This window comes from Liolophura sinensis, chromosome 5, assembly GCF_032854445.1.
Source record: "Liolophura sinensis isolate JHLJ2023 chromosome 5, CUHK_Ljap_v2, whole genome shotgun sequence".
Classification (NCBI taxonomy): domain Eukaryota; kingdom Metazoa; phylum Mollusca; class Polyplacophora; order Chitonida; family Chitonidae; genus Liolophura; species Liolophura sinensis.
Genome location: NC_088299.1, coordinates 9837648 through 9862119, shown reverse-complemented (window position 1 = coordinate 9862119; position 24472 = coordinate 9837648). Strand labels below are relative to the sequence as shown.

The following is a 24472-nucleotide window of genomic DNA, read 5'->3' as shown; positions in this document are numbered from 1 at the left end:
TGTGTGTTGCAGATACAAGGAATGTGCCTACTGAAACCTACACGTATGTTGCAGATACAAGGACTGTGCCCATTGGAACCTACATGTGTGTTGCAGACACAAGGACTGTGCCCATTGCAACCTACATGCTTGTCGCAGATACAAGGACTGTGCCCACTGAAACCTATGTTTGTAACAAATACAAGGACTGTGCCCACAGAAACCTACATGCTTGTTGCAGATACAAGGACTGTGCCCACTTGAATTCACGTGTGTGTTGCAGATACAAGGACTGTGCCCACTTGAATTCACGTGTTTTTCTCATACAAGGACTGTGCCCACTGGAACCTACATGTGTATGTTGCAGATACAAGGACTGTGCCCACTGAAACCTACATGTGTGTTGCAAATACAAGGGCTGTGCCCACTGGAACCTAAATGTATTCTGCACTTACAGGGACAGTGCCCACGAAAACCCATGACCATATCCAGACATAAATATGCTGATCTGAGACATCAACAGAAAATGACACAGTGTACGACGACTAAAAACACACCATGTTGAATCATAAGTTCTGAGCACTGAGTTTAAAAGCCTACATACAGTAAGAATGACTGGAAGTTTGTGAGCCTGACGCCAACAAAGTATAATATATATATATATATGGTAACTGGATGATTAATCATGAAGGAAATAAAAATGACTGATTGCGATGGAATGGACATTTATAAGGTAAAACTGAGGTCAATTTCGCTTCATCTTTCGCTCCATCTTTCTGGTTTTCTTCTCATCTTCCTCTGGGGCAGGAGCAAAGAACCATGGCCCCAGGAAGTTTGTCCAGAGCAGGTAGAATGCCCAGGTTGGGGCCTGCAAGACAAACCATTGGCAGGCATTACTTCACAAATTTTCAATTTTATCACATGCTGCATAGTTTGCTTTTTGTTTTTTTTTATTCTGGAAGAATATCCTGTGAATTATTACTCATTAGACCAGATAAATATACGTTCGTTAATGAGGTGACCCTCCAAAAAAGGGTATTTTATGGGCTTTTTAAGGAATTCCCCCCCCCCCCCCTCGCCAACCACAATTTCTTTAAAATCCCTTTAGTAAGCCAGAATAAAAAAAAAAAGATTTCCCTTCTGACTTACATATATTCTTTTTTTTTTTTTAAGCAGTTGGGTTAGTCTCAACAAAGAATTCTTTAAAGATGGCTTTAACACTAAATCTTTGTCAACATTGTAATTTCCTACATTTAAAGTTAGCCCTGATCTTTAACAGACATTTAAAACATTTTACAAGCTCTGAAGTGCTTTTTAGTTTTTCACTTCCTGAAAACTGTATTAAGCAGCACAATATAGATTCGTTAATATGTCAAAGCCAGTGAAAGTCTTCGCTACAACTTACCAATAACCACAGCAACCAGAAATAACTTGATACCAGAGACAATGTTTGTACTATGCAAGTCAACAATATCATGTCCTTGGCATGCCTGTACAAAAAATAAAAACAAAAAAAGATAGAAATAAATGTTAATCCAAATTCCACTGAATTTTCGCCTGATGAAATGTGAAATTCATTAACATGAAATGTGAAATTCATTAACATGAAATGTGAAAGAAAAGAAACGAATGAGTGAATGCTTTGGTTTTTCAGTTATATGACGATGAGGAATCATTAAGCTTGTGTACACAGACTGTGCCCTCTTGTGGCAGGGCGAGTTCCTGCCGCCAAAATGCTTCCGCCTTTGAAATATTATGCCTGACACCAGACATGACACCCCACCCAGTCACACTGTACTGACCAGGGCCATATCTAGAGTCACTGTGGTGCTGGAAAACATTTGTGCTCTCAACTGTTGGCTGCCCAAACTAAATAAGCAGTACTAAAACTGACAATTAAATTAAACAAAAATATGACAGTTTACCATTATAAAAATTAAGCTCTCCTACAAATTTCTTTTATTCACAAACTCAAAAGCTCTTAGAAAGCATCATTTGGTGTTGCATTTTAAAAATTTCTTTATGAACAGTCACAATGTCACCATTAAAGTTTGGGATCAGCGCCTTTAATGTTTACGGCCCTGACATGGCACTGCTCACATCAGGCCAATCAAACCTGTTTCCTTGCTTTAACCTTTCAGGACTGAGTGCAAAGCATGGCAGCAACAAGTACCACTTTTGAAGTCTTTGGTATGAACTGGGTTTGTCAAAGAAAAGAAAGATGGGGTTTTGTTCTGTTTGACTCTGACCACGGACTCCTCTTTAAAGTCTTACAATTGATATGAAACATCTGTACAATATGTTTATCTGTAAGGAAATACTCTAGCTAAGGCCAATGAATAATGACTAATATCAACACTCTGGGCCTCAAAACCCAAGATAGTAGATGAGGCACCCAGCACCCTAAAAGACAATCAGGATAGCTGTTACTTTATAAAGTCAGCCTAGTGCCTTTCCAAATTGTAATAGCCCCAAAATTTGAGCCTCGGATCTTGGACGAGGGACAAATATGAAGAGCCTCGTCCATTTAGAGTGGCCACACCAACATTTCCAAAACACTTCGCAGCTCCCTTACTTAAGGTATAATTCAGATTTTTTGTCACATTCAGGGCCCAGTTGTTCAAAAGTGTATCAGCATTTAAACCCTGTACTAACTTTAGTCTGGAATAAAGTGCCATTAGTCTTCGAGATTTAAGCCTGGTTTAACTGTTAATACACTCCTGAACAACCTGCCCCAGCACTCAATATGTACACGATATAAAGCACACAACAGAAGTGGCAAAATAATAATTTCTTGTAAAGTCCAGTGTTCGAATATGTGTAAATACATACTCCGCCATGCCAGAGTCCATGTTGAGATCTATACCACCATCAAGCAAATTTCCCGAGGATCCATATGTTGGCTTTGCCATATTAGCCATAAACTGATAACATCCAAAACATATAGACATTGCTAGGGCTGCCAAAAGCTGAAAGAAAAGAGATTTAAATATCAGCATGATTTCAGAATCAGAAAAAAAAATTCTTTCAAAGCTTTTTTGAATGCATGGGTTTAATGACACTCTCAACACTGTCCCTTGTAGAAAGACAGTCTCAATACTATATTGTATTTTTTTTTTTTATTGCTGCCTCACTGAAAGAAACACCATGCTTGCGAAGTCCTTGTAAATACCGGAATAACAACTCCAACAGGCAATATATTGCTATGGTACAGTGTAGTTACACTCAGGTAAACCTACTGCGAATAGGCCAAGGGTGTAACACAGGGGCCAAGTCAACCAAGCCATTTCTGACTTCAGTAAAATTTTTGAAACCTTTTCAGAATGCTTAGTTTTTGGTGCTGAAAGTAGAAATTTGGACACTTTCGTATTTAGCTAATACTGATTAGGTGGACAAAATTTTAATTTCTAAAGCCAAAAAATAAGCTTTATGATCGTATTTCAATTTCTGACATCAGTCAGAAATTGATTTTTCATCTAGGCACCCATGTGAGTACAAATATTAGGGCTAAAATAAAGAAATTGTTGATGTAATGTGCATCTAACAGTATACAAATCGGGATATTCATTGAGGAGTCAGCAATATTTTGATCGCCTCTTAATTTGTGTTTTTTTCTTCCCTTTTTTTTTTTGAAAATTAAAATGCCTGTGTGTGACCCTGAGGCCGCAGGATACATCCCTGATCATTTATATTAAAATCACAAAATAATCCTAAATCTCGAAAGATTAAATGTAATTAGAACCTCACTTGCCCAATTATATTAGTGGCCTGAAATGGGACTTCATTTCAACTTTAGATATGCTGGAGCAGAAACAGATTTGTCAACACAAATAAGCTTTCTCTCTGATTGTTAAAACTGAAACATGCTTACCATCTGTGTTGTTGTGAAACTTCTCCAATAGATCAAAATCTGCAAGGAAAAATAAATTACCTGAAACAAAGAAAAAATACAATTGACAAAAAATACATAGTGTATTTTATATACATGTAAACCTCTAAGCATCTAGCATAGTATTGCTATAGTTAGAAGTTAACTACACTAAATACCAAAACACAAGTAAACGTACATTCCAACAAAAAAAAAAGATATATAACATTTGTCATCAAATACAAGTACCTGTGATATTTTTGATATCAAATAAATAACAAGTAATAACATGAACACATAATACCACACTATCTGCACACCTACCAGATAAACCAGATAACAAAATATAAAATATATAGAAATAAACTGAACAAAGATATAAATGAAACGCCCATTATTTTGATAAAATTAACCCTGTTATGAAATTCCTTTCAACGGCTTTTTTCAAGGGGCATAAAATGGACTCTTAGCAATATATTTCCATAACTGATGGAAACGGACAACTGATGGAAACGGACAACAGATGGTAATGGTAACGCTAAGGCAGGTTAGGGAACAAGGGTGGGGTCAGTTTGGGTAACTCACACTTCAGTACCGAGTATGCCCGCCGTTGGCCTGCTGCACTGCTACACATGCTTGACGCAGAGACCTGTTGAGAGGGTCAATTGGAGACTCGAGGACAAGCTACACAGAAGGTTCAAATGACAGTAGAAGGCATCGTTTTCTTGAATGACGTTGCAGTGCGTGTGCACTTCATGTATGTTTTGTTCGTACACGTACACTGATAATTTTGACGTAATAAAGGAGTGAGTGAGTGCTTGGGGGTTAACGCCATACTTAACAATTTTTCAGTCATATGACAATGAAGGAATACTTAGAGCGCATGTGATGTGCCTCCTTGTTGCAGGAAAGATTTCCACCACTCTTTTATCTAGTGTTGCTTCAATGAGACGCCTTACCGAAGGCAAGTAAGGCGCCCCGTCCGAGCCATTACACTGATACGGGCCAACCATTCGTTGCACTGTTCCCTTCATGCTAAATGCCAGGTCTTAGGTGTGGCCCAACCCAGGATTGACCCTGGATCTACTGCTCCTGAAGCCGACGCTCTACCAACTGTGCTATTGGGGCCGGTCGACATAATAAAGGAAAGAACAAATGAGTTTTGGAGCTTTTGAGCTTTGGACAATCTTGATACAGGCTGAAAGGTGTTTTATGCATTTCCCACTGAGACTTGCAGAATGATTTCCCACTCCTGTGTGATGGCCAAACACAACTTCGCAATGTTACCCGGAAATGGACCAGGGAGTCACTGATGACCACGCCAGTCAAGGACATCCCACAGGTGTTCACAGCACTTCAACAATGCTCTGCATACAACAGCAACATGGGAACAGGCATTGTCATGCTGAAATGTTACCCCACAGCGCCGGACAAATGGAATGACTATTGGATGCAGAATTTCATCACGGTACCTTATCACATGCAAGTTACCATTGATGAAATGAAGCTGAGTGCCATGGCCATGAGTTATTGGCAGTGGCATTGGCATAGCACTCACTGACCCGCCGCCAAATGCGCTGCCTCCCATCACCTCTATGTAGCTGAAAACATAACATGCTGCCATTGTGCTAAAGGCCAACGAACATGAATGTTAACACAGTCGCACCAACTCTGGAGTTGTGCATGGGTAAGGTCTATAGCCTGGAGTGGTCTACGGGCTTGCAAATTCGCTTCTCTATGGCGATTCCAAAACATCTGAGTGGAAATCCAGTTATTATGGAGCCCAGCTGTTTCACTAGCTGTGGTAGTGGGTGGCCTGAAGCGGTCCAAGAGGTGGAGAAGAATATGGCTGTTTTGGTCAGGGGTCGTTACACATGGTCAGCAGGCATGCAGGCAAGACGCTGTCGTGCTGAATTCCTCATGACCTCTTCTGAGACCTTTTGTTGACACACTAACATTAACGGCTTCAGTGACAACTCTAAGGGTCTTGCCAGCATTGAGCCTGTCGATGAGGCGCTCGCGTTGGTTTTGTGGTCTCTCAGGAATCATGCCTTTTAACAGAACTTGTGCTGTACAGCTGGTCTTTTGTACACCTGAGGGGTGCCAGGGAAGACCTTACAGATCACTGAATATTACAGATAGGGCCACACCTGTCTGACGGGTCAAAATGGTGAATAGGCTTGAAATCGACAACACTTTGGTTTTGGAGGCTGGAATGTACATTGGTGTAGCGTTTTGATCTTGGCTATCCCTTGGTGCTATACTGACAAAAATCCCAGCATTATCTCGTGAAATATTGCAAAAACAAAAGTGTTAGTTCACTCTAAATATAAAAAGAAAAGTCTTACTGATGCACACAGCCCTACACATTAATGACACAAAGCAGCCTAATACACAAAGCAACAGAAATATTAACACAATTTTTTAAATTTCAAAATTATACTTACATTTACTCCTATTGTTACATACTGATAAAAGTTTAAGGTGGATTTGTTCTCTTCTGCAATCTGTTTCTGTCCTTTGGTAGCCTGCTTGGGCTAAAATACAAATACAAAACTAAAATAATGTATCAGTAGAATGAATTGTGATGCCATTACAATGTGTTATTACAACGTCATTACAACATAAAATCTAGACATTTTATTTTATAGTGCACACTGCACATGTAGGTGACGCAGAGAATGGTGACTTCTTGCCTTCTGTCATGGGCCAGATTTAGAGCACTGGGGGCAATATCTTGAATACTTTCACAAGCCACATCAGTACTTCAGGAGTCTTGTATGTTCACAAAGGTTGGGACAAGACAGGGTGAGGATTATTGCAAAATTTTAAGTATGGTTGTTACGGGTCTGTGTTACGGGGATGGAATGTACGGGTCTGTGCAATGTTGCTCTTAGCAGCCGCATCCAACAATGATACTGTACTCTCTAACTCTCTTGACATTACACCAGCAAAATTGCCTTTCTCACTGCCATATGACTGATTGAAAATCACATAAGAAATATTATTATGTCACACCAGGAATATTTGCCAAAGATTTTGTGCTTGAAGCCTCATGAGTTGTACTAGGAGCTGAACATTGTTACTAAGAGTAAATCCTTGAGCCATAAAGTTAGCTCTCTTCCACAGGATTTCCTGCATATCATTTTAATATTTTTACCTTGTTTCTTTTGGAACTGAAGTTATACATTAATTTACGATCGTAGCCAACTGTATAGCCGCAACTTCTCTGACGGCTACTAAACTAATGTACGTACCATAGTTGCTCAAAGAGGAAAGTTTGTCCCTGAAGCCTTCAATTTAGGCCAGGCTTCGCTACAACTGCACTCTGCATGAAGCAGAAACAAGCCTGCCACCTAATCATATTTTCAGCACACTGCCGCTGTACCTCACTAGGAACGGAATACCTGCCACTCACTCACCTCAACAGGTCACTGGCCATCATATTGTCACTTACACAAATCAACTTCCATTCACTGTACAGGATGCACTCACTGCAGAAGCGACAAGGTAAGTGAGTGACTGAGTGCTTAGGGTTTAATGCCATACTTACCAATTTTTCAGTCACATGACAACGAAAGAGTCCTTAGAGTGCATGTAATGTGCCTCCTTGTTGCAGGATGGATTTCCATCGCTCTTTTATCTAGTGTTGCTTCACTCACACCACTTACCGAAGGCAAGTAAGCCACCCTGCTCGAGCCATTATACTGATAGGGGTCAGCCAGTCATTGCATTACCCCCTTCATGCTGAACGCCAAGCGAGGAAGTTTAGGTGTGACCCAACCCTGGATTGGCCCTGAATCTACTGCCCCCGAAGTGGACGCTCTACCAACTAAGCTACCCTGACCAGTGCCTCGGGCAGAGTGATGGGCCGCAAAGATTTTATGCCACCCAACATTCTGTTTACAGGACTTGCAATTTTTAAAGAGAATGTTGGGTAGGATAACATTTTCACGGCCCATCACCGGGCCCGAAATTGAAAAAAAAAAATTCCAAACATGACAGATGTTGATTTGAGTTGTCCAATTCGAAAGCTGAAACGCCTGGATTGCTGTTCAAAGATGGATTACTGTTGAAAGATGGTTTACCAATACTGGCTTTGACATATTACATTTCATGCGTTGTATGGAATCCATAGATAGCAAACATACGGTAGGGTTCGAGCCAGTTATTTATTTTTCTTTTTTTAGTGAAATTGTCCGCGTGGAAGTTTATATGACCGAAGATGGGCGTTACGGTAACGCCTAGCTTTGGGCTAAGTAACTGTCGGAGAAGTTGCGGCTACCTATGGAACTGATCATCAGACTAGTCGCCAAAGCTCTACTAATGTACCAAAGAGACAGATACCACTTCGACTAAGTCACTGCTTCACAGGGGCAATTAGTGAAAAACACAGATTTGAAAGACTCCAGCAATGAGATGTCACTTTGTCACAAACTGCCAAACACAGCACAGCTAAACAACAACAACGGCGTTCTATCATAACGTAATCAAACGTTCTTGCTTATCGAAAATCGGCCGTTTGATTCGTTCCAAATGTTGACTACAACTACAATTGAGAAAATTAACTTTCTAAGTACTTTGTAAAATGATAGGACTTGTATATTTACCGGCATATTGTCCCTAAAAAGTTTCCCTGCCAGTCGAAGCAAAACACTGAGCAGCTGTGTTGATCTGCGGACGTCAGCCGTGGGCCTTTACCCCGCGACTGCCACGTACTTCTGTTTAACGTTATGGCAGTCTACCATGAAATGCACCCTACCAAACCTGGAGCGGAAAATCAACATAGGAATAGGGGGTGGCTGTATTTCATTGTAAATATATACTTTTTTTTTTCGATTTTTTTCGTACACAGTTGGTTAGTTTTACAGTACAATTTACCTTTAAAAAAAAAAGATAATTTGGGTTACAAATGTTAAGTCTCAGATGCAGGCTTGTGTCTACCTCACAAGTCACACGCATGATCACCCTGCATGCGGAACCTCTTTAAAAAAATTAAATTTTGGAGGAGAACATGTCGATAGGGAGTAGCTCTTCAGCCCCTTGTTTAACATGTTCTGTTTTCACCATAGAAAACCTTTTTGTAGCCACATCATCTGGATCCATCTAGTAATATTTAAGGTTTACGGGTGCCGCTGTATTGTTGGCCTCCTGTATTTATTTAAATACCGTAATCATACTTAGTTCAAAATTTTCCACTTATTTGATCATTTAAAGCCATACTCAGTAAAGCCATTTTTCACTTAAATATGGCAGCTTTTAGTTTTATTATTATTTGTTGCAAGATATATTCAGTACGGTCCAACAACAGCTGGATTTAAAGACATATCGTGGGGCCTCCGTGGCTCAGTCGGTTAGGGCGCTAGCGCAGCGTAATGATCCAGTAGCCTCTCACCAATGCGGTCACTGTGAGTTCAAGTCCAGCTCATTATGGCTTCCTCTCCGGCAGTAAGTGGGAAGGTCAGCCAGCAGCCTGTGGATGGTCGTGGGTTTCCTCCTGGCCTGTGCCCGGTTTCCACCCACCATAATGCTGGCCGCCGTCGTATAAGTGAAATATTCTTGAGTACGGCGTAAAACACCAATCAACTAACTAAATAAATAAATAAAGACATATCCTAGTCTTTGATCAGGTGCCTGATGATCGAAGCAATATAGCCAACATTGTAACTACCTGCTGAACCACAAGTTCCCAAAGGCTTGACACTAACTGGCGTTTAATGCTCACATGCGATCCTTGGTTAATGCTTCTGACTTGACACAGATCAGGCACACTGGTCATGCCGAGTTTGTGACAGTGCCAAGAACTTTGGTCAACCAGCTTGACTTCATCTCAAACAGAAACGAACTATAGTCTCAGATATACTCAATTTGACTGTTGTTCTTTCGACATACATTTCTTTGTAACACACACCCATCCACTCACAGGCATTGGTCAGTGTGCCTTTTGCCAATGGACACCACTGTTACCATGTTTGAAGTTGTACACTCAAGATATAATGGAAACCAGTGGCTATCTTTGCACAATAAAGGAAACCAATGACAGTTCTCATATAATATAGGAAACCAGTGGCTGTCTTCACATAATAAAGGAAACCAGTGGCTGCCTACACATAATAAAGGAAACCAACAGCTGTCCTCACATGATAAAGGAAACCAGTGGCTGTCCTCACATAAAGGAAGCCTGTCCAGTGGATGTCCTCACATAATGAAGGAAATCTGCCCAGTGGTTGCCCTTTCGTGACAAAGGAAACCAGTGGTTATCTTCACATTATAAAGGAAACCGGCATCTGTCCTCACACAATAAAAGAAACCAGCATCTGTCCTCACATAATAAAGGAAACTTGTCCAGTGGCTATCCTCACATAATAAAGAAAACATTTCCCGTGGAAGTCCATACATAATAAAGGATATCTGTCCAATAGCTGTCCTCGCATAAGAAAGGAAATCTGTCCCGTGGATGTCCTCACACAATAAAGGAAATGTGTCCAGTGGCTGTCCTCACATAATAACGGAAACCCATGGCTGTCCTCACATAATAAAAGAAACCTGTCTATTGGCTGTCCTCACATGATAAAGGAAACCTGGCCAGTGGATGTCCCCACACAATAAAGGATACCTGTCCAATGGCTCTCCTCACATGATAAAGGAAATGTCTAGTGGCTGACCTCAAATAATAATGGAAACCAGTGGCTGTCCTTTAATAATAAAGGAAACCTGTCCAGTGGCTGTCCTCACGATAAAGGAAACCGGTGGCGGTCCTCACAAACAAAGTAAAACACTCACTGCTCTCACATAATGAAGGAACCAGTGGATGTCTTTTTATATATAAAGTAAACCAATGGCTGGTCTAACATAAGGGAAACCAGTGGCTAGCCTAACATAATAGAAACCAGTCGTTGCCATTACATATAAATAAAGTAAACCAGATGCTGTTCTCTCATAATAAAGGAAACCAGTGACCATCCTGACATGATGTATCAAACCATTGGATGTAACCACATACAGATGTATCTGTGGTTAAGTAAACCAGTGGCTGGCCTCACATAATAAAGGAAACTAGTGGCCATTCTCACATCATAATGGGAACCAGTATAGCCATGTTTTATTACATGAATAGGAAAAAGTACATGTTACAGCCACTGTATCAGGTACAGCTTGGCTCAGCCTATAGTGTATAGAATTTGTATCCACCAATACTTTTTATGCCAAAAGAGTTCATGGGATAGGTTTCTCTAATGTGCAAATGATGTCCTATTCAAATATCAGGAGATTTCCTGGCTGCATAAAGAAGGTGCAAGTCTTCAGATTAATGGATGTAATATTTATTCCAGGAGGCAAATATACATGTTTATGTATAATAATCTTCTTGTTAAAACATTCTGTCTACATTACATATAAATAAAGATGATCTTTACATACACTAGTGAAGACAAAGAGTACACTGAAAACTTGTATGTTATTTAAAAAGAAAAAAAAACACTAATAAATTATATATAGAATTTAAAAAATTCTCCATTGTTCTCTGTCCTATATGACAGTAAAATAAGGTTAAATCACAGAAAGCTTGGTGTAACACCACACGAATTACCACCCTGCCAAGTTCATCACATCAGGCACTATTAGACTTATAGAGAAAACCAGTTCTCAATGAGGCAACTGGTCATTTATTCATGAGAATAAATGGTAACCTAAATTACAAGCTGAACTAAGAATACATCTGCCTGTAACTAGTCATTTCAAGTAATTCCACTTCACTGATGATTTCTAACATCTCCTTGGTACAGCACAGTCAGTCATTATCAGATAATCAATATGCAAAGAACTGTCATTGGTCCATAATTTATGAATATAAATTAAACGGTATGAAAGAAAAGACCTCACAATGTTGTCTACATCAATTTAATGTTCTGTAAAAGTGACAAAGTGTGTCTGAATCACAGTGGCTTTCCTTAAGGAGAAATTCTTTTGTTGAAATTCATATCAGTCCTCCTGAACAATAAGAGCTTTGCAAAATCTGATAAAGGTCTGTAAATGGACGGAAAGTTTCATAAAAATAAAACTTCTGGACGGCTGAAACAAAATCTGTCCCCTAGGCAACAGATACGGACGCAAAATGATTGTATAGCACATTCGCACATTCACACAAAGTTACGTCAATAAAAGTTTGGTCTATGCGATGCGGATTCTAGATTTTGGAGAGCGAGCCTTGGGTGACCTTGACCTTGACCTAGAGAGCGTAGGTGAGGATGGGATGGAGTTGCGCACCTGCTCCAGCTGGTGTGACATCTCACGAACTTTATCTGCCCAATATTCACTACTCTGTTGCAACTGTAGAGATAACTGTAAGAGACAAAACAGATAAAAACAGCTGTTAGCACAATCTCTCTGCAAGATGATGAAGAACGTATTTCTCTATATAAATTTGCATATTCAACATATCCAACCATCAAGTGTCTTTCCTGAAACCCAGTTGTGTGGTATCATTTTACCTCCATAATGAGATAAACAGACAAGAGTATTATTTAAAATGAAGTAACAATATTTCACCTTTATGACACAATAGGCCTGCTCTGAATTACCTCCCTTGATCAACATCAGCGACTATGACATAAGTTTTTGAGGTGTGAATTATGAGGAGTAAGACCTCATCAGGATAGTGACATATATTTTCTAACCATCAGAATGTATAGAAACATGCTACCTGCTTCTGAGAGTGGATGACATGTTGAGATCGTCAACTAAGTCCATGTTTTTCAGCTTACAAAGAGGAGTTAGCTGAGGCTGTCTACTGTATTTAATTTTCTTAGGTCTCACCTAATCACAGTTCACTCCTCAAAATGCACCTTCTAAACGGTAGAATAACCTCAAGGGAAGTAATTTGGTGCTACTGTGGTCATGAGAAACATCCTCAATCTGAGATATTAACTTGATTGGCACTATTCACCAGGTTACACTTGTAACCTGTAACATGTACACTTCCAGCTCAAATATTCTTGTTCCCATCTCACAAAGGTGCCGCAACGCTACATCAATCAAAGTTACCACGGTGACCTATCCCGTCACTACATTTTGCCCAGGATATTACATCAGACGCACGTTGCGGCTGTTTCTGAAAACAGACACCTGATCCAAATCACTTAATTGTGTCATTACACATACACACAGAGAGCTAAACACAAACAGTGAAATACAAATACATGTTTAAAAGAAACTAATGGTTTCCAAGCTTCCTGACAGACGTGATTTCAGCCTGATTTTGTTTGTGATTCAAACTGTTCAAAATTTTTTTTTTTTCAAATATTCCACAACAAGGAAATTATTTAACTTTTGACTCCTCCCACAAGTTCGCTCAAATCAATTCCATTCTTTCAATCCCTTCAAAATAGAGGCTTACACATGAATAAGACATCAACAACCATGAATAACCAGTCGCCTAACAGCACACTTGTTCACATCAAACAGCATCATGCAGTTTTCAGCAGAGCGTCTCCTTACAATCTACATGTAGTACATCACACTTTCCTTTACATGTATCAAAATTTGTATCTACAAATTTGATCAGCTGATTTTACTGAATTACATACACCTGGTGTAAAGCTTTCCAATCAACATAAAGGCCCAAAAAAAAAGACATTACTGACACACAATTAATGGCTTGAGAATACTAAATGTACAGTCAAGCCAGAACAATAATGCTAATACACATCACACACAACACAAAAGCAGCAACGATTCATCAATTATACTACACATTTAACGAATACTTCTATACAACTGCAACAGGCAGCCTTCAGTGATAAAACTCATTATCAGCCAAAAAAAAAAAAAAATGTTATATATGTATAGCCAAGTGGACAGGATTAAAATACGCCATGCATGCAACATGCAATGAATGAATATTCAAATATATAAATTATAATAAGAAACATAAATTAGCCAATGGGACAGGACTAAAGTAACCATACAACAAGCCACAAATGAACATTCAATAATTAATTAAAATAATAAAATAGCAAATCAAAGCGGTCTACTTAGCAATGCTTCATGCATTCAGCAAATGACATGGAAATCTACTGAGCACTTCAGCAAAATTGACTCTGCCTGGCAAGCCTACCTGTCCCACTCGCTGTATCCAGTAGGACTTGTCCAAAGATTTGGAGTCACCAAAAAGCCCCTCAGTTGGGGTAGTTCTATTGTAGGGGTAGGGGGAGCAGGCCTACAGATCAATAACACTTCTGTTAAAATGCTTGGGATTGTTGTACAGTAGTGATAACTCACAAAAAGGCTTGCGATGTTACAAGTAATCATACACATGGCAAAATGTTTGGATGAACACGAGTTCAAAAGTCTGTATTTATCCCTACTGGCTGGAGTTTAGAGCAGAAGACACGTGAATGCAAAACTTCAGCTCAGTACAGAAACTACAGAACAGAATATTTACTGTAACAAGGATTCTAAAACACAAACGAGACATGAAGGTCAAGAATTTGGTAATTTATGGTAATTAACACAAACGAAGAGGGTCAACAATGAAACATCCACCTCATGTTATTCTGCTTGTATACACATGTATGCAAATCCGAGTTCATTACATACTGATAAAAAATACACAAGAGGCTAAGTAATGAATTTCGCAATTTACCCTAATTAATATGCATGCAGGGCATCAAGATGAACATCCCCTTTGCACTGTTGTGCTTTCCATGTGTACTTTTTAAGATACCACCACTAACATTTACAGGGCTTTCGTGGTTGAGGTGGTTAGCATACCAGTGTGGCACAATGACTCACAAGCCTCTAACCAATACGATCGCTTCAAGTCCAGCTCATGCTATCTTCTTCTCTGGCCATAGATGTACGTGGGAGGGTCTGCACCAACGTACGGGTCGTTGTGGGTTTCCCAGGGCTCTGTTGGGTTTTCACCCACCATAATGCTGGCTGTCCTTGTATAAGTGAAATATTCTTGACTACGGCATTAAACACCAATCAAAAAAAGAAATAAAACGGTGGTCTTAATAATAATGTTAGTGGATGCAGATGTTGACGCCCGGGGTACAACATTAGCCATGCCAGTACTTAGTACCGGCCAGCTAAAAATACATCCATATCAAAAACAACGTATTTCACAGAGACGTACATTTCACAACAATGAATTTTACGCACGTGGAAGACAACACTAACTGACAAAAACCATTAACTCTTAATATTTACTTTTCTTAACATGGAGGGGCACACAAGGCTTTTTTTTATGTCACATTTGTGTTGGAGTGTTGAAAACTTCTGCATGTTTCAGTGCATGTCATTGTATTACAAGAGAATATGAATGAATATAGCTTAACGTAACTATTTCGCCAAATATTGCAGCCATATTGCCAGCACCTATGCAGGTGACAAACACATAGTGTAAATATCTACAGAGCAGTTAAACTGGTGATCTTCGTACCTCTTCACGACTTGGTGATCTGTCTCTTCTCATCTTTTGACTGGACTCTGGCCTCTCCGCCTTCTGACAACACATCAACAACAACAACATACAATAACCAGTGTTTCAACAAAGCGGACCTCTGTCCTCAACTCAAGCAAAAATAAAAACAGCGAGGTAATATATGTACTGCTACAATTAAAAGCAACAAACTTGATGCCTTTTCACACAATTTAATTAACGTCTGCATTTTCTTAAAACACAATAGCACACATTACATGTAACTGTTTTTCTTTTAAAACCTTTGCTGGCTGATACTTTTCCAAGAAAAAAAAAATCAAGGGTTCTGCAAGTTTAGAGGCAAAAAAGGTTTAAGAAATATTATCTAAAATTTGTCATATTTTCAATTTAGTGTACACCCATAAACCTGTCACAAGCTTGTTGTGACAAAGCTGAATAAAGGGAGATAACTTTACCAGTTTGTTAGGGGAATCCTGTTCAATGAGGTACTGGTGAGCTTTCGCCTCAAGTTGGCCTTTCAAGCTACTGATCATCTGGTCCTTGGTTTCTGCCTGAAGCTGGAATGTCTGACGACTGGAAATCTCGTGTTCAAGCTCTGCCCTTAGCCGCAGGTTCTCTTTCTGACATGCACTCAGCTATCAATCAAACAGGGAACAAGGATGAAATGGCTGGAAATCTGGACATACATTATCTGCACTAAACCCTCAATAATATCCTCCACTACCACGTGACACGAGATGCAAAACAAAATTCATTAAATCTGAAATGAGTGAGTGATTGAGTGCTTGGGATTTAACAACGTACTTAACAATTTTTCTGTCATATGACTACGAAGGCGTCGTTGCACTATCCCATTAATGCTGAAATCCAAGCCAGGAAGTTACAAAGTCCTCTTTAAGAGTGTGACCCCACCCTGGATTGACCCCGGATCTATTGCCCCCGAAGCCAACGTGCTACCAACTGAGCCATCGGAAACGGTCAATAGATTTTGAAAATTATAATGCATCGTTCAGGTAGGGGTATATACAAACTTCACAAAAATAATCAAATAACCTGTCCCTCATGGTGTGCAGCAGGCCCCATTATTTGAATTTGCAGACAAGATATAGTAATGTCACCTCACATAGATATACGAAGGCCTCAGTGATGAGGAAGCTGACAAATACCTGTTGATTAAGCTGTTGGATGCTGTCAATGTTTCCTTTCAAACGGCTGTGTAAATCTTCAATTGTAGACACTTTGGCCTGGAGTTCACTCCCTTGTTCATTCCTGGCAACAAATTAGAAAGAATCAATAAATAAAATGAGAGACCATAGACGTTTATTTTATTCAAAATGAAGTACAAGGCCAAGTAAATGAGAGTGATAGCTTATTGTTGATCTGAACAACTAACAGACCCCAAAGTGGATATCACAAAATAAAATGAATGGTATTATAAATAAAATAAATATATAATACAGTCAAACCTGTACTGGCCGGCACCTGTATTTAGTGTCTAACTGTCCTAAGCGGCCACTCTCTGCTGTGAACGAACGATTTTCCATGTTAAACGACCTTAATATGCAGACACCTGTCCAACGTGGCCAGCGGCCTCTACATATTATAACAAAGTCGAATATCGTTCCGCCCTATGCAGCCCAGATTTTAAAAAGTGATGACGAGGGCTTTCAAAAATTTCAAAATGGCGGCCACAAACTTCGGTGGCTTTGATTCTGTATGACGGGTCAAAAGTGGGAGGTCAGGTGACCACCCTTTCGTGTCGAAAACAAAATACCTACCCAATGTTAAAGCAATGAGGAAAAGGTTACGTTTTGCCATTTCGCTAGCAACCAGTAAGGCCTAGTTGTACAAAATAATGTCCAGAAAGCTTTGAAGACTTACTCAAGACTATCTGGAAAGCTGACAATTATACAAATCCAACAGATATATGATTGCTGACAGCGATTCAACAATAAGCATTTTTGTATGCAATAACATTGGGAGAACTGTTTTCTTCACCCACGCTGTTTGTTACTAAGGAGATCATGTGGTCTCTGGCTTCCGATCTGTCTTACAGAGCAGTGACTGGAAATTTGCAATGTTGTAACCTACCACTCCGTCTTGATCAGTGAATTTTTGGTTTACTGGTCAATGGCAGTAAAGCCTATTGTTTTAAAACCCAGCTGGTTATCGCCAGGACACCTAATCAGTAAAGGCCATCTGAGATATGAAAGCCCTACAGCCAAAGTGGGCTAACCAGGGAAAAATCTGATCTCCTGTGGCTCCATCCCTGAATGGCTTGTTTGACGAAGCATCTGGGTTGCCTGGCCATTACCTATGTGGTCACCTTATGTCTGTGTCTTCCTTATGGTTTGCCAAAATATGACCTTTCACGAGCACCTCCCTGAACTTCCTTGATCCGTATATATACATGCAGGCTATGTTGTTGTTGTTGCTCCACATACAATAGCAAACTGGATTGAATGAATTTTCACACAGCTCATTGGTCTAGTTGTGATTGACAGTCCAAAGGTTTACTGGAATATTCATTATCCACATTGTCCCAACTGGAGCAGAGCTTTTCAAGAGTGTTCAAGTCACACGTGCACTGACTTGAAATTCGGGTTGTAAGTAAAAGTCTAGAGGCTTATAACCCACAATGCATAAATTTTTTGAGATGTAATATTAGTATTTTCTTGTTATATATCTATTAAATGTATGTAGGCATAAACACTGATCATATCTCAAATTTATACCAATGGGTTAAATTAAGAAACATAAGTTATGTGTTGGCTCGGTCTTTTACCTAGCCTGTGTTATGTGGCCACCTGTCCTAAGCGGCCACTACTTTCATCTCCCTTCACTGGCCACATATGACAGGTTTGACTGTATTTATATGATTTAAAAAAAAATTCACATTAATTACATGGATGTATGTACATGCAGTACGTCTGGAAAACTGTCTGTAACAGTACAAAATCGAAATTATTTTGCCCAAAACAAATAAAACGGCCCATAACAGGAACTCCATCTGTATCTTGTGACGACAAAGCCGGAATTCAATACAACGAACAGTTGTCAAAAAAAATTCTGAAAACCTTTCCATGGAAGACTGACAAGCAGGTGTATAGCTTTCAGTCTGTATCGCTGATGAGAAATGCAGATAATCTTATCCTCAGACCCTCGCCTTCATTCATCTTCATAAATCCTCATACTGTACATTTACTGATTAATTTGATTGGAATCAGAATTTGCATCCTCACACAGAGAAGTTAATGAATAAAGATAAGAAGGGCTAGACTTAAAATGGAACTCACTCATAATCTTCCAGTCTGGACTTCAGCTGATTTAGTAAAACTTGTTGATGAGTTGAATGTGTTTGTAAAGCCTAAAATCAACAACAACAAAAAAACAAACATCATACTTTGCAAAAAAAAAAATCTGATTGTTTTTTCAATTCTGCACTGGATAGACAAGCGATCCTTATACATCTGTGATCCTTTGATACTGCCATATTTACAACTGAACAGGAAAGACAACAAAGTTGTCATCCTACACACAACCCTGAAAACTACACATGTATCTGAACAATTTATTTAAACTTTCTGATATGGAATTAATTCTTTAGTTCGTTGATGGGTTTTATGGATCATACCTATATTCAGTGCCAGTGACATCATAAAGGGTATTTTAACGTACGGTTTTAGGAATTAGTAATGACATCATGCCATACACATGCAATATGCTCCATGAGCCCCACCCTCAAAATTAAATGTCTGAGTCCACTTAATTCCGTTCAAATTAAGAGAGGAAGAAAAAAGGCCAGTTTTGAACTCGCTCATGTAAACATGTGAAGATCACCAGATGGATGACCTGTGGCTCTAGTACTCACCTTGAAGCGTTCGGAATCTGCCTTACGATCCTCCACCTCCAATTTCAATTTGGTGATGTGTTTCTGATACCTTTCCAACTGTTCATTCAACTGCCTGAAGGTGATCGTTTATATTTATTTATTTATTTGATAGCTGTTTCATGCTGTACTCAAGGATATTTCACCTATATGACGGCAGTCATCATTATGTTGGGTGGAAACAGGGCAGAGCCCTGGGGAAACCCACGGCCACCCGCAGGTTGCTGACAGACCTGCTGACAGGCCGGAGAGGAAGTCAGCATGAGTTGGACCTGAACTCCAAACAAACCTCAACACCCCTCTAAACTAACAGGACTCTCAGAATCACGTAAAATGAGTGACCTCATCTTGGACAAAATCGAAATATCATTTACCGTAAACAAGAAAAAAGAAATTTTAAACTAAACCCGAACTCTTCGTGTCACACTCGCATGTATTAAACAGAAATGACACCAACCAGTGTAAAATATATACTTTGTATTTGCAGTGCATAAAAGATAAAGTTTGTTTTGAAAACTTAAAAACAACAGTTCAAAGGCTGATTTATAAACAGCGTATCATTAAATACTTTCTATAATTATGATATTTTGAAATTTCTGAACCCCAAAATGAAGTACTTACTCTTTTTCAGATGTCAACTGCATTATTGCTTTACTCTGCTCTCTTTGATAAGAAAAAAAAAAAGATTTAAATTATAAAGTGATTTTTTCTTTTTAAAAATGCAGAACCATCAAGAGTTACGAGATTACTAGTGGCTTTGACATTTTAAACTCAAATTGGTGACATTCTTAAAATATTCTTCTTCTCCTAACAACAAAAATAGCATTAATTCTGCCATTTAAACTAATTTAACAAATTAAATATAATCATCAACATGCAGAGAATTAAACAAATCTCATTCCAACACAAAATTTGGTATTCACACATGATTTACCTGATTTTAGTTCCGAGTTTTTCATTGGCCTGTCTGTTAACAAATCAAACAAAAACAAAACCATGCAATAAATCCACTTCAACTCATGCAGTCAAGCAAATTCAACAAACACAATACAACCAGTAACAACCAACTTGTCCATGCAGAATCAACAATCAACAAAGAAACCATCTGACAGTTTTGTTCAAAGCACTGGGCAAAACTGTACCCAACCCTATTTTCATTGTTTTTTTTTTGTTTTGTTTTTCAGATTTTTTAATGCATTTGAATTAGGACAAAATATGGTGGCATTTTTAAACCACAACTATGGAATGTGATGTCACACCACTTTCCTCATCAGAATTTCCATTTTTTTATATGGAACATTTTGAAAATAGTTATTGTCTCTGATGAACTACCTTTAGGAGCAACCATTACAACATCAAGTTTTAAAGGATGTTTAGGGACTCAAATTAGAGTGAAAAGCCTTTGGAAAATATGGTCTCAAAAACCCACCATAGAAAATAATTGCTTTTATGGAATTTGAGAAGAAGAAAAAATATAAAAAAAATATTGGACAATATTTCTGGACAAAGTTCTCTGATGCTTTTCATTTAAGGCACAGATAATGTTTAAATTTATGTGTACTTCAAATAGTGTACAATCCTGAATAATTCAGGGCAGATAAGTGGCATCGCAGAAAACCCATATACTGTACTTCACCTCAAGCTTAACATTTTTCAAGTGACCCATTTTGCATTATTCTGTTCAATTCATTTTTTTACAGGGCAACTTTATAATATTTTTGTTAGTTTGATTAATTTCTTATTAGGAAAAAAAAAAAGTGTTTTGATCAGTAGTATCATTTTAAGGCCGTTATGTTCTCATAATCAAGGCATTCAGAGAATCCCACCAGCTCGCCTGATATAGCAGTCAAACAGACAAGGGAATCAGAACAAAGATAAAAGTTGTAAAGTGTTTAGTGGTAGAGACATCATTGTGGCGGGTTCCAGTACCAACTAGCTGGAGTGGTCTTAGATATGCACATCACTTCTCATGATTGGCTATCCGTATACTATGGGTGGCCACTGCAGCCCTCTGACTGGCTGAGCAAATAATCAGCTGACAACAGTCACTGTTCCGTCACAGTACAGGAGGACACATGCGTCAGCCAGTGTCATAGGCTCCCAGTAGTAATACAGATGTGGAAAGCTTTCCACAGATACTGTGTATACCAGATACATTGGTACACACCAAGGTAAATTCTTATACTCTACAAATCTGGTAAAGTAGCTAGAGAAACAAAAAGCTTATCTATGTAAGTGATTGCATAAGACACTGTAGCCCTACAAGAAAGGCTTCTAGAAATCCGTGTTTACAGGAGAACAGAATGAAGTCAATCTGAATGTGTGTCCACAAAACAGGAAAATGGTCACAAATCTGGTAAAATAACCAGGGGAACCCAATACCCTTCTTGTTCTCCTACATGTCGGCAAGCATGTGCATGAAAATTGTAGCCCTACATGAAACTTCTCTTGATTACAAAAATGGTAGATCTGGAATAGAGATCTGGAATCCCATGAGCAATTGCCACAGAAACCCTGTATGCAAGAAATCACTGCCCTGCATGAAGGCTTAATTTCTAGGGAATGTGTTTACAACAGAAAACAAAATGAAGTTTATATAACTCGTAAATTTTTGAATTGAAAGTCTATCAATTAAAATCATTAAAAAACTTTCACAAAACTTCAATCCATGTATGACAGCCCAGTACAAAAGAGCTAAAAAAAAAAAAAAAGCTTAACCTTCAATCAATGAAAGAGAGCCCATTCTACATGTACGGGAGCTAAAAGAAAAAGGTTAACCTTCAATCCATGTATGAAGAGCCCATTATACAGGAGCTAAAAACAAGCTTAACCAGACACTGACTCCCCTTGCATAGAAAACACCTCATGATCATGAAGCTAAAATGCTGCTGATGTGGCTCACAATCCTAATATTTCTGAATTCAAGGAATGGAGGTGAAGATCTTACTTTTGTTCCTGCACCCAGGCATTGACATTCTGGACTACCAGCTCGCTCTCACGGTGAAGCCTGTCCCCATTGGCCCGCGAATCCTCCAGGGCTACACGCAGTCCTTCTATCTCCTCATTAGCGCTTCTGTAGTTGTGTTCTAAAAGCTCCAGCTCATTACGGAATCTGTCTGTCTGCAAAAGGGCAGAAATATCTCACATAACATCTCCAACTCATTACGGAATCTCTGTCTGAACATGGAGAGATATCATACATAACAGCTCCAGCTCATTACGGAATCTGTACGTCTGAACAACAAGGAGAAATATCTCACATAACACTCCAGCTTATAACGCAATCTGTCTGTCTGAACAACAAGGAGAAATATCTTACATAACAGCTCCAACTCATTACGGAATCTGTACGTCTGAACAACAAGGAGAAATATCTCACATAACACTCCAGCTTATAACACAATCTGTACGTCTGAACAACAAGGAGAAATATCTCACATAACAGCTCCAACTCATTATGGAACCTGTACATCTGAACAACAAGGAGAAATATCTTACATAACACTCTATCTTACAACGCAATCTGTCTTTCTGAATAACAAGGAGAAATATCTCACATAATAGCTCCAACTCATTATGGAACCTGTACGTCTGAACAACAAGGAGAAATATCTTACATAACACTCCAGCTTATAACGCAATCTGTCTGTCTGAACAACAAGGAGAAATATCTCACATAACAGCTCCAACTCATTACGGAATCTGTCTATCTGAACATGGAGAGATATCTTACATAACAGCTCCAACTCATTACTGAATCTGCCTGTCTGAACAACAAGGAGAGATATCTTACATAACAGCTCCAACTCATTACTGAATCTGCCTGTCTGAACAACAAGGAGAAATATCTCACAGAACAGCTCCAACTCATTACAGAATCTCTGTCTGAACATGGAGAGATATCATACATAACTGCTCCAACTCATTACAGAGTCTGTCTGAATGACAAAGAGAGAAATCTTACAAAACAGCTCCAACTTAGTACGGAATGTGTCCATCTGAACAACAAGGAGAGATATCTTACATAACAGCTCCAACTCATTACGGAATCTGTGTGTCTGAACAACAAGAAGCAATATCTTACATAACCACTCCAACTCATTACTGAATCTGTCTGTCTGAACAACAAGGAGAGATATCTTACATAACAGCTCCAACTCATTACTGAATCTGTCTGTCTGAACAACAAGAAGCAATATCTTACATAACCACTCCAACTCATTACTGAATCTGTCTGTCTGAACAACAAGGAGAAATATCTTACATAACAGCTCCGACTCATTACGGAATCTGCCCGTCTGAACAACAAGGAGAAATATCTTAAAACATATCAACTGAAAAACACATCTTGGATGACTTTAACACATGGATAAAGTCTATGAAAGGTCACATAGAAACCATTTATGCTCCCTCAGCTCATAGCCTTGAGAAAAATCACAGGTGATATACCTACCTCATCCACAGTAGCTTTGTACTTCTCCTGAAGGGCAGACAACTCCACCTTGATAACAACCACCTCCTCCTCCTTGATAGAGAGGTCCTGCAGAGTCTCGCGATGTTTTTCCTGACTAGAGGCCAGTTCTGACTGAAGATTCATGAACCGTGACTCATAGTTCTGCAACTGTGGGCAAAAATCCCAACGACATGAAGTAAACCTCCTGATTTGTACATTCTACCAAGGATTACAACAGTACTGAAGTACTCTCAAAAAAATTCAATCACAAACATACTGCATGTTATGGCATACTGATATAATCTTATCTAATGTGGGCATTTTTATTGATATGTATATTTATACCTACCCCAATTATAAGTTTTAGTGAAATAAAATCTTAGCATTGCATCTAAAAGTTACACATCATTGGTTGAATATGCTGATTTCCAATAGGTAATCCACACAGTTACATGAACAAAACACATCATGTGTAAAACTACATATGGTAATTATGTACACAGGAAAACACCTCAACTTCAAGACAAGAGTTATGTGACACGTCTTACCTCATCTTCAGATGCTAGATTGACTTCCTGCAACTTCTTTAACTCCTGTCTCAGTTTACGCATTTTTTCCTCGTACATAGCAATCTACAAAAAGACACAGATACATCTCACAATTGATACGTGCAATTCTTCTTGTACAATAAACCACCAGCACAATTTGGCCTTTTTTAAAATCCTTAGATACATAAATAAGACATAGATATGAGATATGTTTGACGCAACATCATGTATCAAATATGATGTATCTCAAGACATCATAAGAAGTGTGCATTAATTTTGCACCCCTTACCCA

At 38.9% G+C, this 24472-nt stretch overlaps 2 protein-coding genes across 2 annotated transcripts in view; both read right to left on the bottom strand.

The window, feature by feature from the left end:
• Nucleotides 1–344: 344 nt before the first annotated feature.
• On the bottom strand, nucleotides 345–8515 carry LOC135465873 (transmembrane protein 208-like). Its single transcript, XM_064743241.1, has 6 exons — nucleotides 8458–8515; nucleotides 6295–6384; nucleotides 3851–3910; nucleotides 2812–2948; nucleotides 1385–1469; nucleotides 345–847 (listed from the first exon to the last, which is right to left on the bottom strand). The coding sequence occupies exons 1-6, from the start codon at nucleotides 8461–8463 to the stop codon at nucleotides 725–727; spliced, it is 501 nt and encodes a 166-aa protein (XP_064599311.1). The 5' UTR covers nucleotides 8464–8515; the 3' UTR covers nucleotides 345–724.
• Nucleotides 8516–11982: 3467 nt separating this feature from the next.
• Nucleotides 11983–24472, bottom strand: part of LOC135465440 (golgin subfamily B member 1-like) — a 61687-nt gene continuing 49197 nt past the window's right edge. Inside the window, exons 44-55 of the mRNA XM_064742679.1 lie at nucleotides 24181–24264; nucleotides 23633–23800; nucleotides 22127–22299; nucleotides 20114–20146; nucleotides 19801–19842; nucleotides 19162–19255; nucleotides 18587–18657; nucleotides 16457–16559; nucleotides 15746–15925; nucleotides 15291–15353; nucleotides 13962–14063; nucleotides 11983–12187 (exon numbers count right to left, since the gene is read on the bottom strand). Coding sequence (XP_064598749.1) covers nucleotides 12017–12187; nucleotides 13962–14063; nucleotides 15291–15353; nucleotides 15746–15925; nucleotides 16457–16559; nucleotides 18587–18657; nucleotides 19162–19255; nucleotides 19801–19842; nucleotides 20114–20146; nucleotides 22127–22299; nucleotides 23633–23800; nucleotides 24181–24264 — 1284 coding nt within the window. The 3' untranslated portion in view covers nucleotides 11983–12016. The remainder of the gene's footprint in view (nucleotides 12188–13961; nucleotides 14064–15290; nucleotides 15354–15745; nucleotides 15926–16456; nucleotides 16560–18586; nucleotides 18658–19161; nucleotides 19256–19800; nucleotides 19843–20113; nucleotides 20147–22126; nucleotides 22300–23632; nucleotides 23801–24180; nucleotides 24265–24472) is intronic.

Bases quoted from the DNA above. Each gene is read 5' to 3' on its own strand.
- LOC135465873 (XM_064743241.1), bottom strand. The intron at 1,470-2,811 runs GTATGTATTTAC...TTTTTTGTACAG, and splicing joins ATGGACTCTGGCATGGCGGA to GCATGCCAAGGACATGATAT. The intron at 848-1,384 runs GTAAGTTGTAGC...TTTGTCTTGCAG, and splicing joins TCTGGTTGCTGTGGTTATTG to GCCCCAACCTGGGCATTCTA.